The sequence below is a fragment of the Podarcis gaigeae genome (assembly GCF_964106915.1).
Source record: "Podarcis gaigeae genome assembly, chromosome: 1".
Lineage (NCBI taxonomy): Eukaryota > Metazoa > Chordata > Lepidosauria > Squamata > Lacertidae > Podarcis > Podarcis gaigeae.
In genome coordinates this window covers 102,530,977-102,545,753 of record NC_139678.1, presented here as the reverse complement: position 1 = coordinate 102,545,753, position 14,777 = coordinate 102,530,977, and the positions used below count along the sequence as shown (strand labels likewise).

The following is a 14,777-nucleotide window of genomic DNA, read 5'->3' as shown; positions in this document are numbered from 1 at the left end:
TGAAGGGGCCAGATGCATCTCAGTGGCAAGGAAGTTTCATAGCTTAGGGGCCACAACACAGAATGCCTTTTCCTGGGCTATCACCCCACAAGCCTCTGAGGAACTACCAAAAGGGCCTTCTCTGTCAATCTCAGCACCTGATAGGGTCTGTATGGAAGGAAGCAGTCTTTTAGGTATCTGGGACCTGAGTCATTCAAGGCTTTAAACATGAATACGAGCACCTTGAATTGGGCCCAGAAATGAACTGGCAAAGTGTAAATTGTATCTGGCTACCAATGGTATAGGGACGCAGGTGGCGCTGTGGGTTAAACCACAGAGCCTAGTACTTGCTGATCAGAAGGTCGGCAGTTCGAATGGGGTGAGCTCCCGTTGCTCGGTCCCTGCTCCTGCCAACCTAGCAGTTCAAAAGCACATCAAAGTGCAAGTAGATAAAAAGGTAACACTCTGGCAGGAAGGTAAACGGCGTTTCCGTGTGCTGCTCTGGTTCACCAGAAGCAGCTTAGTGATGCTGGCCACATGACCTGGAAGCTGTATGCCTGCTCCCTCGGCCAATAAAGCGAGATGAGGACCGCAACCCCAGAGTCGGCCAAGACTGGACCTAATGGTCAGGGGTCCCTTTACCCTTTACCTTTGCCAATGGTATGGCTCAGTATAAGGAAGCTTCCTATGCTCCTGTATGTCACTAGAGCAGTGTTTCCCAACCTTGTGCCTCCAGATGTTTTTGGCCTACAACTCCCATCATCCCTGACCACTGGTCTTGCTAGCTAGGGATGATGGGAGTTGTAGGCCAAAAACATCTGGAGGCACAAGGTTGGGAAACACTGCACTAGAGGTTGCTACATACTACTCCTCTCCTATAAAGGTATAAAAAGGATTCACTCTGTTCTACAGAGGCAATCTAAGAAATTGGCTGCCAGTAGAAACTATTGTTGGCTAACAAGCCCAGTTACAGCTTGCGGATCCTTGGCTGTTATCAATTTTCTAACTGAGGGAACCCTAATAAGAATAGAAGGAAACCCAAAATACAGTTACAAAACTCTGATTATGTTATCAGATTTGACTGAAGAATGTGCTATTGCTTAGGAGAAGAGTAAAGTTACCTTCTGATAAGCCAACCTTGCAATGCCCTTGCCATGCATGATCAAATTCTACCCAGTATATATGTAGCATGGCAAAAGGACCTCAGCTGGAGAAGAAGCCCCATTTATTTAGTGTAGGATGCTTTTAACCTACAGAACACTTTCCTATTCTGTGTCGGCTTAAGACACAGAGAGAGATTCTAGCTTTCTAGATGCAACTGGTTTACTAAAAGCAGAGAGTCAAATATATGCTAAGAAACAACCACACATATTTATGCCCAGACTAGAACATTTGAGTTGGGTAAATTTCAAAATGGATGTGTGCATGCATACACATAAACATGCACATGCAATATATTATATTATACATACAACACAGTTGTTTGCTTGTGGTTTTTTTTAAAAAAAAAACCTTACCATGAAAGTTTACCCTTCTAAAAATGCAGTTTAATTTTAGTGGAGTCTACCGGTTGTATCCTTCAAATTGTGGAAAGCTTTATACTCTAGCAAAGTGTTACACGCATAAAAGGTGGGAGGGAGAGGTTTTTGCAAAATGCCCCTTTTCCCCTGCAGCCCTCTGCAGTACCACCTACATGTTCCTGGGAGTTCACCAACTCTCTGAAGCAGATTAGAGGAAGGTGTTATAGAGTAACAGAGAGAAAATCCACAGATACCTCATCTCCCCTTCCATTCATGGGAGCCTCTGCAGGATCAAAGACGGACATAATTTGACACAACCAACTCTTTCTCTATTAGTAGCAAAATCCACTTCAGCGATTTCAAGCTGTTGTTCTTGTCTAATAAGCATATTGTAAATAAATCTATATTTGAAAAATCACTCTTACCTCCATGGTATGCGTTTTTCCTGAAGATGTTTGACCATAAGCAAAAATTGTACCATTGTATCCCTCAAGAACATCTGAAAGGAGAAAGAATGAATTTGGTTTTTTTTATATAGGATACTATAATTCATCAAGGAAGATGCCATTAGCCAACATTTAGTCAGAAGATAGGGGGGAGGTAGGGGGGAGGAACTAGGAAATTAGAAGGAGGTATCTGGCAGGAAAATGTACAGATGTACCGTGCAGGATAACATAAAGAAACCAGATTTCTTCCCAGCTAGATCAAATTTAGAAAATAGCATCTGTTGTGACTTCCTACTGCTTCCCCGAATAAATATCATTTGGATACTGGTTACTGTCCAGTTTACTAATTGAGGAAGATAAGGAAAGAAGATAATTATATGAATCATGAGCTATGCTGGTTCCATAGGAAAGGGAACAATGGCCGTTTTAAGATGTGCCTACTGCTTCTTCTCAACATAGGATTGTTTTATATTCATTTTTTCTTGTTATTTAATGGGAAAGGTGTAAGAAAGTTGATTCCAATGCCTACTCTCTTGAAAAGATATGGAGCCTAGAATACTTCCCAGAGTAAATTTGGCACAATGAGTTCCTCCTTCCCACATTATGGGGGACATCCAGTGGTGTCCGTCTGCCACCAGAATGGTCTTCCACTCAAGCAAAGAGACTTTCCCTTCCTCTCTTTCCAACCTGCACCCCAATAAAATCTGCTCTGGAGGATTGAGGGATTCACTGGAGCATATGGGGAAGCTGTAGGGGAAAGAAGAGGAAGGAGAAACCCTGTTACATGGGCGGAAGTAACCTAGTGAAGACTGAGGACAGAATATTATATCTTAGAGCTCATATGGCGAAAGAAATTAGGCTGGAACAGAAAGTTACTTTCAGCGCATACTTATTTTAGGAAGGAAATGACTCTCAAGATCAGAAGGAATAAAAGTTATAATAAAGAACACAAAATATTATGTTTCCCTCCCCCTGCCAAATTCTTGAAAGTTACTTTGGCTTGTAAAATATAAGCAGTTGGATTCACCTGACGAGTTCTCTCAGTGCAAGCCCTGCACAAGGGCTTCTGCATGCACATCAGGGCTTTCCCTCCCGCTTTTCCCACAGTGCTCCCCAAAATTGGCTCACGGAGTCAGGAGAACACCCAGAGCAGCATGCAGGGGGAGGAGGGGACAGAATCACTCCATAAAGAAAGCTGTAATGCTTGCACTGCCGGGATGTCTACCACAGTACCACACTGAATACCACCCAAAAATTCACCAAACAAGGATGTTAGGAATACAGGGGGGAAATGTAATTAACAGCCAGTAAGACCACATTGTTCCCACACAACATGTTGTGAGGTTGACACACACTCTTCTTCACCTGGCACAACTTCTGCTGTTAAGAGTCTACCCTGTAGCACAAATAGCTTCAAGGATTTGTGACAAGAGAAACCATGTCCCACCCCACCCACCCCAAAATCCCTACAACTGTTGCAGAAATTCCAGGTACCTACTCTCAGTTCCACAAAGGGAGCTGTCCATTCAAGAAACAGAATGACTGGACTTGAATGCATTTTGGAATTGCCAGGTGGAAAAGAGAGAAGGGCTCCTGAACCTTTTAATAGTTGTGTGAAAACCTAAGAGCAAACTGCTGGGTCAGGACAAAGGTTTATCTAGTCCAACATCCTGTTCAACAGTGACCAACCAGATGCCCATGGGCAAGACCTGAGCAGAAGAACATACTCCTGCATCTGTGTTTCTCAGCAACTGGAGACATACTGGCTAAAAGCAGCAGTGTATTGTCATACAAGCTATGTCTGATAAAATTCCCTCCTCTGCACAACTGTTAAAAGTGCAGGAACCGTGCCCTCCTTTTTTCATCAGGCTACTATCGCATAGCTCTTGGCTCACTAGGGTTTGTTGAACTGGGCTACCTAAGCTGCTGGTATAGTCAAGTGACAGTCAGTAGGGTAGTGAGAATAAATAAATACCCCTCTTAAAGAAGATGGTGTTACAACAACTTTTACTGATGGAGGTTGAGGTGGACTATAAAAGCCTCAAAGCAACTTGTAAAAAAACAAACCAGCATGCTTTTAATAGCAAACAAGGGTGCTTATCAGGTTGGAAGTGCTTATCAGGTTGGAAGTAAAACTGGGTCACCCCAAAACATATTTCTATATGCTCAGAGGATTTCCTGGGTATGCAGAAGTATATAAATTTGAAAGAGAAAACAGGAAAGGTATTTTTTATGTGAGCTTCAAATCCTACAGAATGCTAAAGGCAGAGAGAGAAAATACTAGAATAACTAATCATTGTTTGGAGAAGAAGCTTATATGTATCTGAAAAGCGTGGGGAGAGACACAGTGACTGTGGAATTATTAATTCGTCTACAGTTTTCTATAAGCAGTTACCATCCCAGGGGAAGAAATCATACAAATCCAGTGACTCTTTCCTTCTTAACCCCATTTCAAAGCTTCAGTTTTCTCTTTAGCTTACTAGGAACCTTAAATCACCATGCTACTATGCAAAAACACTGAAGAGCAACAAAGAAATACTGGCATAGATAAACAATGAATACTAGGACACAGAAATTTTTCCCTGTCCTTCTGCATCACAAACATAAAAACAGAACCACATTACTGATAATAATAAACCTTGTTCCTTTCCTACTGCAAGGCTGACAGCACTGATCTCACAAAATGGGGGGGGGGGACTGAACCAAAGGTTTAGCCTTTAAACACAATAATTTATGTTTCTGGCCAGCCTCTTGCTCTTAGCAAAGGGGTCCCTAAACAGCTGGAGGAATTACAAGCTTGTGGAATTGCAAAGTCTCATTCTGAATGCCTTCCTAAAAGCAACATCATATTGATTTTCAGTTCAATGAAACAAGACTTGCATATTATTGAGACAGCAGCTTTCTTTGGTAGAGCAATCAGTTGTGGTTTCAAATAGATAATTATGAACCAGATTTTTAACCATCCATGCACTGTATTTCACTCAAAAGAAACCACTTAGGCTGAAAATTAACATTTAATTTAGCTCTGGTTGTTTTTTTTTTAAAAAAAAACTTAGGGCAAATAAACAAGGTAAATGACAAAGATATTAAGAATCAGTTTTTCCAAAAATTAGACAATGTCCTGACTTGTATGTTTTAATGCAGATTTGCTAATCTACTAGGTCAATATGCTTTGAGGTAATCAGTAAAATTGTTGCTCTTTTCTGAAATGAAACTTAAGATGTTTGTGCAGAATTTGGAATGGCTGATTGTTAGGTTTACAATCAAAGCTGGCAGTTCAGGAAGAAACCATCAAAAACCTCCTGAGTTCTATCACACCCACGGAGCTGTCCAGAGGAATAGTGCTGATGGCTGTGTACTAAAAAGGCACTGTCGAAACCTACATCAATATCCTGGAGTGTTGTCTTCTTCCAAACTGAAGAATTTCTTTATATATAGACCAGGGCTACCTAAACTGTGGTCCAAAAGCTTCATTCAGGTGGTCTATGACATGTCTGCGGATATGTGGCTGAAGACCAGACACAGCACATCCATCGCAATAAATATTCATGTTGATTTGTAATTGCATTTTCATTGTTTCTTATACAGTGGTGCCTCGCAAGACGAAATTAATTCGTTCCGCAAGTCTTTTCGTCTTGCGAGTTTTTCGTCTTGCGAAGCACGGTTTCCCATAGGAATGCATTGAAAATCAATCAATGCGTTCCTATGGAAACCGCCTTCACACCAGGTCCGGGGACAGTCTGTCCCCCGACCTCTTCTGAAGGCCGACGGGGGGGCGAAAGTCTTTGCTTCCCCCCGCCTGCCTTCCCGGGACAGCGGAGACTTCTCCGCTGTCCCGGGGCAATTTTAAAATGCTGGCGGGCGGCAGCAAAGCCTTCGCTGCCGCCCGCCAGCATTTTAAAAACCCCGGGACAGTGGAGGACTTCTCCGCTGTCCGGGGCGATCTTAAAATGCTGGCGGGCAGCAGCGCTGCCGCCCGCCAGCATTTTAAAATCGCCCCGGGACAGCGGATGAATTCTCCGCTGTCCCGGGGCGATTTAAAAGCCCCCGGGAAGGCAGGCAGGGGGGACAAAGACTTTTGCCCCCCGCCCGCCTTCAGAAGAGGTCCAGAGGGCTCTCCAAGCTGCGGATAGCAGCCTGCTGCCCCGCGCGAGGGGCGCTCTTAAGCAGAGCGCCCCTCGCGCGGGGCAGACATTCGCAGCTTGGGGAGCCCTGCAGCCTAGGCGGGAACTCCTCTGAAGGCTGGCGGGGGAGAAGGGCTTTTCTTCCCACCGCCAGCATTCAGAACAGCCTTCTGAATGTTGGCGGTGGGGAGGAAAACCTTCCTCCCACCGCAAGTCTTCAAGACAGGTCCGGGAACAGAGGAGAAGCGCTGCACACCTTCCCCTTTGTTCCCGGACCTGTCCTGAAGGCTTGCAGTGGGAGGAGGGCTTTCCTCCCCACCGCCAACATTCAGAATGCTGTTCTGAATGTTGGCGGTGGGGAGGAAAAACCCTCCTCCCACCGCAAGCCCCGGGAACAGAGGAGAAGCGCTGCGCACCTTCCCCTCTGTTCCCGGACCTGTCCTGAAGGCTTGCGGTGGGAGGAGGGCTTTCCTCCCCACCGCCAACATTCAGAATGCTGTTCTGAATGTTGGCGGTGGGGAGGAAAAACCCTCCTCCCACCGCAAGCCCCGGGAACAGAGGAGAAGCCCTTCGCGCCTTGTCCTCTGTTCCCGGACCTCCCACCGCAAGCCTTAGGACAGGTCCGGGAACAGAGGAGAAGGCACGCTGCACTTCCCCGCTGTCCCCGGAGATTTCCCTATGGGCTTTCGTCTTGCGAAGCAAGCCCATAGGGAAATTCATCTTGCGAAGCTGCTAAAAAATCGGAAAACCCTTTCGTCTTGCGGGTTTTTCGTTTAGCGAGGCATTCGTCTTGCGGGGCACCACTGTATTTCTTATATTGTATTTATTGTATTACAATTTGGAATTTTAATTGTCAAACCATAAACTATCACATATAGGAAAAACAAAAGATAATAAAAAATACAATTAAACATCATACAGCATTTAGCACAGTGTATGACAATTAATACAACATTCAGAAAAACCATAAAGCCCAGACTCTCAGCAGTTTTCAAATGGTCTCCTGCAAAGAAAGTTTGGAAATCCCTGATACAGACTAGGGCAGATTCTTATGCCATGTTTCCATTTCATGCTAATCATAACACAGGAATGCAGAATTCACACAGGAGAAACAAAATCAAGGACAGACTCCACATGTTCCTGCTCTTTTCTGTTCATGAATTTCTACACTGATAAAATAGCAACCATATTACTCCTGTAACACAAGTTCAGTTCAAAATTACACACACACACACCTCCCTCTACATTTTACAAAATAGATATACCTGCACTTTATTATTCAATGGTCATGCAATAATATAACCCAAAGGAGTCGGTCAATAGTTTATTCACTGTGGACTGAGGATGTCTCAGTAAGCAATTATTTGAAGAAAATCATTAAAATATCATTTTGCCTTTATCCAAGGCTCCAGATGTCCCTTGTGAACAGCCACAGTAAAAAAGACAAATGACCACCAGTTTGTGTATATTGGCCATTTCTTATTCCTACGCACTCCAGTAACATCTTCTAGTAACCATGGTGCTTAATTCCTCCCAGTCAGCAGGATTCAGCTGATAGAACAGTCATTTTCCTGCACAGAAAATGGACTGAAGCCTTTCTATTCTCCTAACAACAAATAGCTAGAGCAGGACATGAGAGAAAGCAGGGGGAACAATTTACAGGAAATTGTGGTTGAAGCTTGGGGGAGAAATATCAGTGTTAACATATTGCAATGAAGCCAGCTTTAAAATATACTAAGATCTCCCCCATCCCCCTTTGGAATAACTCTGAGTATCAGGAGGAGTTAGAGAAAGATTATATGTGATATTTAAGACAGGAGAAAGAGAAGCCATCGCTTTGCCTTTCAACTATGAATCCCCAGATTCAAAACTGCATGTCAACATAACACTATTGGTATCCATACCAACTGACAAAATGATTATGGAATGAAGTGGCAAGCTCCACAATTAACTTGTCTTTTTAAAATAGCGTTTCCAGCTCCAAGTCACTAAATGGGAACAGTCCCTAAGGACCAGGTTGCCACTGAGAATAAATGAGGACATGATTAATTTATTCATTGGGAGGGATAGGTATAACCCTATCAGTTAGTCTAATAAGGTTAATAGCACTCCGGAAAAACCAGCAGATGGATAAAAGCACTGCAGACACCAATCTGCATCCAAAATAAAGGCCACACCTGAGCCAGATTAACAAGGTCAAAGGTGGGGAATGCTGGATGAATAGTTGAAACTATAGGCCCAGAGAACTGAAGGCCACCCCATCAATGGTTTAGGTTTACAAATGCCTCATCTTAGACAACATTATCATTATTTGTCACACACCACAGTCATAGCAGTTACAGAAATAGATGCCAATGCTATGGAGATTTTAGGATCATGTCTCTGCCAAAAAAAGAGCGTTTTCAAGAATGGTTCCAGAAACTTGGTAAGTTCATAGTTCTAGCTTCAGAGAGGCTCATCAAGTACAGCTATGTCTTTAAAAGTTAAAGCTGAAAGGAATTTCAGAAGCTGTCTTACACCAACTCAGATTGTTCATCCACCTGGTTGAGTCCAGTTTGACTGGCCATAGCATGGAGAGGGTCCCAAGTAGAGAGCTTTTCTACTCACCTTTTACCTGCTCCTTTTAACTAGAGGTTCAAGGGATTGGACCTATGAGTTTCTGCATACAAAGCAGGTACTTTACTAATGAGCTATGCTATTCAGAAGTAGGGCAATGCAAGATGCATGTATTTCTCTACCTGAGCTACAGGCTGAGATCCTTGAGCTCCCAGTTTATTTCAGAGGTTTTCACATCTCACCTGTAGCTCCATAAATATCAACAGAAACAAAGAAAAATTACCCCGTTCCACCTTTGTTTACCACCCACACTCTATTTCAGTTTGCCACGAGCCCTTTCAGGCATGACTAGAAATTATTTGAGAATCTCTTACCTTTAACAATCTGCTTGGCACAAGCATTATAGACTTGTTCTTGGGATGTATTCGAAGGGAACACTCTATCAAAGACATAGGGTTTCCCTTGCTGAAATAAAAACAAAAGGTATTTTTACGAAAGACCACAAATGACAAAAGGGTTATCATAAAAGCCTACAGAGAACCATATAAAACAGCACACCTGCTCAATTTGGATTGTTGATTACTACAAAAGATGTTCCTATGGCATATCTGGCATTTGTGAGATAGCCTATTCAGAGCACTTAGCAAACAGAAACTAGAATTCTAATTTCCTAGAGGCTTATCAGATTCATCATCGTATGAAGGAAACAGAATAGGCTCAAACATCAACATTGCAGTTGGAAAGGTCTAACCTCCTTCTTTAGCAATTAAAAATATAAAATGAATAATCTGAACAGAAACTGGCATCAAAACATTACAATCTCTCTCATATAATATCTTATTCCCACTGAATCCTACATTAACAGCACATTAAGGTACAGATATACCTTGTTTCAATTAAGGAAAGGGAAATGGGACTATGGTTGAGATTATATTACAAAGAAATGGGAAACTCATCATAATACCTTCCTCCTTCCAATTGTGTGAAGTGGGTGGCAGAAACATCAGTGTTATATTTTAGGATAGAAAATAATATAATATATTGTGCTTGCATACAAAACTCGCATACATTACATTTTTTATAAGAAGCAGGAGGAAGATTTTGACATGGTCACAGTCTTTCAAGTGTCACGCAAAAGTGATTTCAAATGCAGTACAAAGAATTATGTAAAAAAAAGGTAAAGGTAAAGGACTCCTGGATGGTTAAGTCCAGTCAAAGGCGACTATGGACGCTCATCTCGCTTTCAGTCCAAGGGAGCCAGCGTTTGTCCACAGACAGCTTTCCAGGTCATGTGGCTAGCAGGACTAAACCACTTCTGGCGCAATGGAACATCGTGACGGAAACCAGAGCCGCAGCGGTACCTATTTATCTACTTTGCACTGGCATGCTTTCAAACTGCTAGATTGGCAGAAGCTGGGACAGAGCAACGAGAGCTCACCCTGTCATGTGGATTCGAACTGCCAACCTTTCGGTCAGCCCTGCTGGATCAGGCCAAGGGATGATCTAGTCCATCCTTTTCGCACAGTGGCCAGCCAGATGCCCATGCTAAGTCCACAAGCAGGACACTGAATGGCATCCTGCTATAGTGCTTCATGGATGCCAGTAAATACATAAAGAGAGGTATGGGCAAAAGGTGATGAGAATGCATTCTAGAATATCCAAGCACACATACACAATTATTTCCCAGATCAGCCAAAAGGGAGAGAACACATTATCCAGCTCAGCCAAGAAGCGTAACTGGCAGCCCCTATTCCCAGGGCTCCTCTTCCAGCTATCCTTGGTACAGTTGTCAATCTGAAGGGCTCACAGAGGAGCAGAGCACATATTATATCCATTACACTCATGCTGAAACAGCCTCCTCTTTAGATTCTGATGCACAGAACTCACAGTGCAATGAGGTCATCACATTGCAAGTTTTCCTTTTGATACCTATAAATGCCAGGAACACAGATACTCGCCTAACAGCACAATCCACATTGAGAGCACACACGCTGAACCCTGTTCGTGGAGCCTACCCCCCAAAGAAAGAGACAAGAGACCAAAGTATGGGTTCAGATTGGTCACAACTTTATTTAACTTCAGAATGTGGGGAACTTGGCATAGGCCTTAGCATGTAACCCTGTTAGCTTGTCCAGGTCTGAGGATGTGCAGGGCAATGAAGTACAATGGGAGGGGACTGTAAAGCACAAACTTACACAGCGTGCCCTCCCACCTTATCTCTGCCGGCAGTTTGACCTACATGCTGCCGCTGTAGGGCCAGGGACTCCCACAATCAACCCTTTAAGGGGCCCTGCAAACGCTGCCACATGGGGGTGCATGAAATGCCTCCCCCCAACTTGAAGATATGACTAAAGGATACCTTGCCAAAGACTAGATCTGCCACCCGAGGCCCTAAGGAATCCACATTGCAAGTACAATTACCGTATGTTACAGCCAGAACAAGGAAAACTTGGCTTAAGGATTCTGCTCTGCCAAAAATGGCCTCCACTAGAGGCTATGTAAGGGGGAGGGGGCAGAGTCCTCATGACAACTATAAACAGCATCTTGTCTGGCCACGAATCACAGGCACTTTAAACCCTCTCAACACTGGTTCATGGGTGGAATGAAAAGCACTTTGCTCAATTAAAAAATCCACACAACTTCTTTTTTAAAAAAAGAATAAGAAAAAACACAACTATTACCAACCTGAACTTGTCATTTAAGACTGCAAGCTACCTTCTATACAGGTAGGTTCTACTGTGTTGTAAAATTTAGTTTTAGCTGCGACTGCCATCTGCAACCAGATGTTCTGACACACATAATTCACAAGTTTCACTTTTATTTATCCATAAAGGCAGCTATAAACCTGTCACCTGCTTAAGTTAGAGTTCTGAAGACCGGTGGCAAAAAATGTGCAAAAGCCACATTCAAAAGCAATATATTATCCATGAAATGAGATGTCACCTGCAATATTTTGTGTTTCAATGTCAGTGTGTGCTACTGACTATAAATCCATCCTTTTATCATAATGGTTCAAAATCTACAGTGTAGTAACATATTGTAATAAAAGAATGCAATGTGTTTAAGAGCAGCCACTATAATTTGACATTTTACCCCTTTTAACATGCCTAAGGTGATAGCTTAAGGCAGAAGGGATACTCAAAGCATGAACTGTTCAATTTCCAAAGAAGACCAAGGTTGATGCATGTTGCCCAAGCAGGGAAACACTTACTGTAAGGTCCTATAAAACCAGGTAACTTGTAGGACTCACCAGAATTCAGCTAAGCAATCAATCATATTTTTCTTGTACCAAAATGAAAGTACAAGTTCCTCTATCAGACATGTATGAGTAAGCAGCTAAAAAAGCATTTTTACCAGTTCTTTCAGGACAAAGAACCAGTTTATTTATTTCATAATTTCTACAAGAGTCACCACATTAAATACACACACACATTTTTTTTACTTTATGAAGACAAATGCGCATTATGGTTTTTGCATATATTGCTATTTGTAGTGTGACAAATATAACCATGATAGAGCGCCACACTCAGAAACACTTTGAAAAAACCACAAGCAAGAAAGAAAAAGATTGTCTGAGAAACAGCAAAGTATTGCAATCTTGTTTAAGTGTTCAGATATAGAAAGTTATATTGGATTTATTTTTCTTTCTTTTTTAAAGGTTGTATTCAACCCAGGAATGTTACAGTGAATGGTGGATAAGAAATCTAGCAAATAAAATAAAAAATAGGGAGTATGTTTTCTATAAAAGAGAGAGAGAGAGAAGGAAAGAACGAGAAAGTATGCTGGAAGTATGTGCACCAAGTGCAATGTGTATCATGTCTTGGATCAGCCAAGTGATATAATTTCAAGATTCTTGGTGAAAAGGTAAGGCAACAAATGTACTGAATTTTAAAAGAGAGGGACAATAAGCTCTGGAATAGAGTAAGAATTGCTTCCTGACTCAAGCAGGGTAGTTGCTGTGAAGAAAACTGCACCTAAACATTCATTACCATCTAGATCATTCATGCTGTAAATATAAAACTAAGCAAAAATCCTCAGGCAGTTGCACCAAGTTAACAGAAATCACCATTAAGCTACAGCCAACACTCCCTTCAGGCATACACGTATTAGGTTGCCATTAAAACTGTGTCATCTCTTAAGACACAGTTCCCTACCTGGGGGCTGTGATGATATGCAAGAACTCAATTACTGAATGCTTCCACACCGCTTTGCAAATGTGAAACATTGCAAAAAAAATGCTATCTACCACCAACTCCTCATTATGCTCAAGGCCAGCATAAAACAACAACAGCAACAAAAAGTAAAAAAAAAAAAAACAACACAACCAGCTTCCTGCAACCTGCTTCCATCAAACTTCCCTACTGTGCAAAACTGCATACTAAGAAGCAAGCATATTTTTGACAAGAAGTACAGAAGTGCATTTGTATGATTTTATCCATTACTAAGAACTCTAGAAGTATGTCTATAGGAGCAGATGTGCATTAAAGAGAGAGAGGGAAGGCTATCAATACATTATTATATGTATTATTATATGCAGTGCTTTTTTTCTTTAAACGTGTTTAGGGGTACTCTCATTTTGACTCAAGAAAATCACTATTTTATAGTTCAAATTGGGAAAAATAAATACAGTAAATGGACAAAAGTACAAAGATTCACAAAATGTTTAGGGGTATGCATACCTTGGCGCCCCCTAGGAAAAAAAGCACTGATTATATGTATTTATACCCCGCCCAGACAGGGACTCAAGGCAGCTTACAGATAAAATAGGGGCAACATAGAAAAACAAAAACAAAGATACCATTAAAAATTACTATATAAAAAAATATAAATCTGGTCTGCTTTTGAACAGCTAGGTTGGCAGGAGCTGGGACCAAGCAACGGGAGCTCACCCTATCACGGGGATTCTAACTGCCAATCTTCTGATCAACAAGCCCAAGAGGTTCATTGGTTTAGACCACAGCGCCACCCGCATCCCTTTAACCAAAATATAGACAACAGCAATAGTGAGTCACTAACAATTTCTGTGATCATCTTTCTCTCACCACCCCTTTTGTGAACAAACTCAAGCTACCTTCCATTTGAAATCACACAAGCCTCAAATATGTATTCCTTCGGTGAACAATGCTCTTCAGTCTTTCAAACTGTATCTCATTGAGTCTCCATACATCAGAAAGATGGACTGAGTAATACTGACAGAAAGGAAGTGAGTGAACCTTCTCTCTCCCTCCCTGTCTGCGAAAGAGAACTGTCTTCATACATATATAATGGGTCTGACAGAAATACTACATTGAACTTTACAGAAAAATAATAATAATGAAACTGTTTTTTTCTGAATTTTTTAAACACACACTTGCACTACCAGAATGCAGGGTTTTCAGTGTTAATCTCTATTCTGTTCATAATATCACGATCAGAACTGCACGCACCTCCCCTATGTCTGGACACCATTGCATAAAAACATTCATTCTACACCTTTAGGTGCCAGGCAAAAATGTTCCTTTTTAACCAGGCCTCTGGTTGATTTGATTGACATCCTATGTACACCCTATTAAAATGTGGCTTGGGGGGTATTATTGAGTTGTTTTTATTTTGATTATGTGGTTTTATATTTTGATTTTATTCTGTGAACTGCCCTGAGACCTCCAGGTATAGGGCAGTATAAAAATTCAATAAGCAATAAAATAAAAGTAAGAAATCAACTCAAATATACTATTGCCACACTATTTGTCATGAAATAGGGTAAAATTCATTTCTTACGTTTCTTCATGCTGCAATAGTGTAATTGCACAATTTCACACATTAAGCCTTTTGTTGCACTGTACAGGACTATGATCAAACAAGAAATAATGCAGGTGCACATTTTGCTTAGATGTGTATTTCTCATCTACCTCCCGACTTTTGTGCTTTACATGCTGTCGGACATGATGTTCTTTTTTCAAGACCCCATAATCAATTATTGTTTCAACAATTCCTCATTGATTCCTTTTGTCATTTCTTCCAATTTTGTTCTAATCTCACCCACTGTGTTTCACTTTCCCCCCTCCTGCCATGCCATCTTCAGTCTGCAGCCAGTTTTCTCACTTAGAGAGAGGGGGAGGTGGAAATCAATATTCTAAATCAAGAGAAAGCAGAAGCAACCCAGCTGAGAAGCA

At 41.8% G+C, this 14,777-nt stretch overlaps 1 protein-coding gene across 1 annotated transcript in view; it reads right to left on the bottom strand.

Annotated features, from left to right (window-relative positions):
- The window catches only part of KIF5C (kinesin family member 5C), a 68,761-nt gene that overhangs the window by 43,864 nt on the left and 10,120 nt on the right, over positions 1–14,777 (bottom strand). Inside the window, exons 2-3 of the mRNA XM_083706632.1 lie at positions 9,000–9,090; positions 1,925–1,998 (exon numbers count right to left, since the gene is read on the bottom strand). Coding sequence (XP_083562758.1) covers positions 1,925–1,998; positions 9,000–9,090 — 165 coding nt within the window. The remainder of the gene's footprint in view (positions 1–1,924; positions 1,999–8,999; positions 9,091–14,777) is intronic.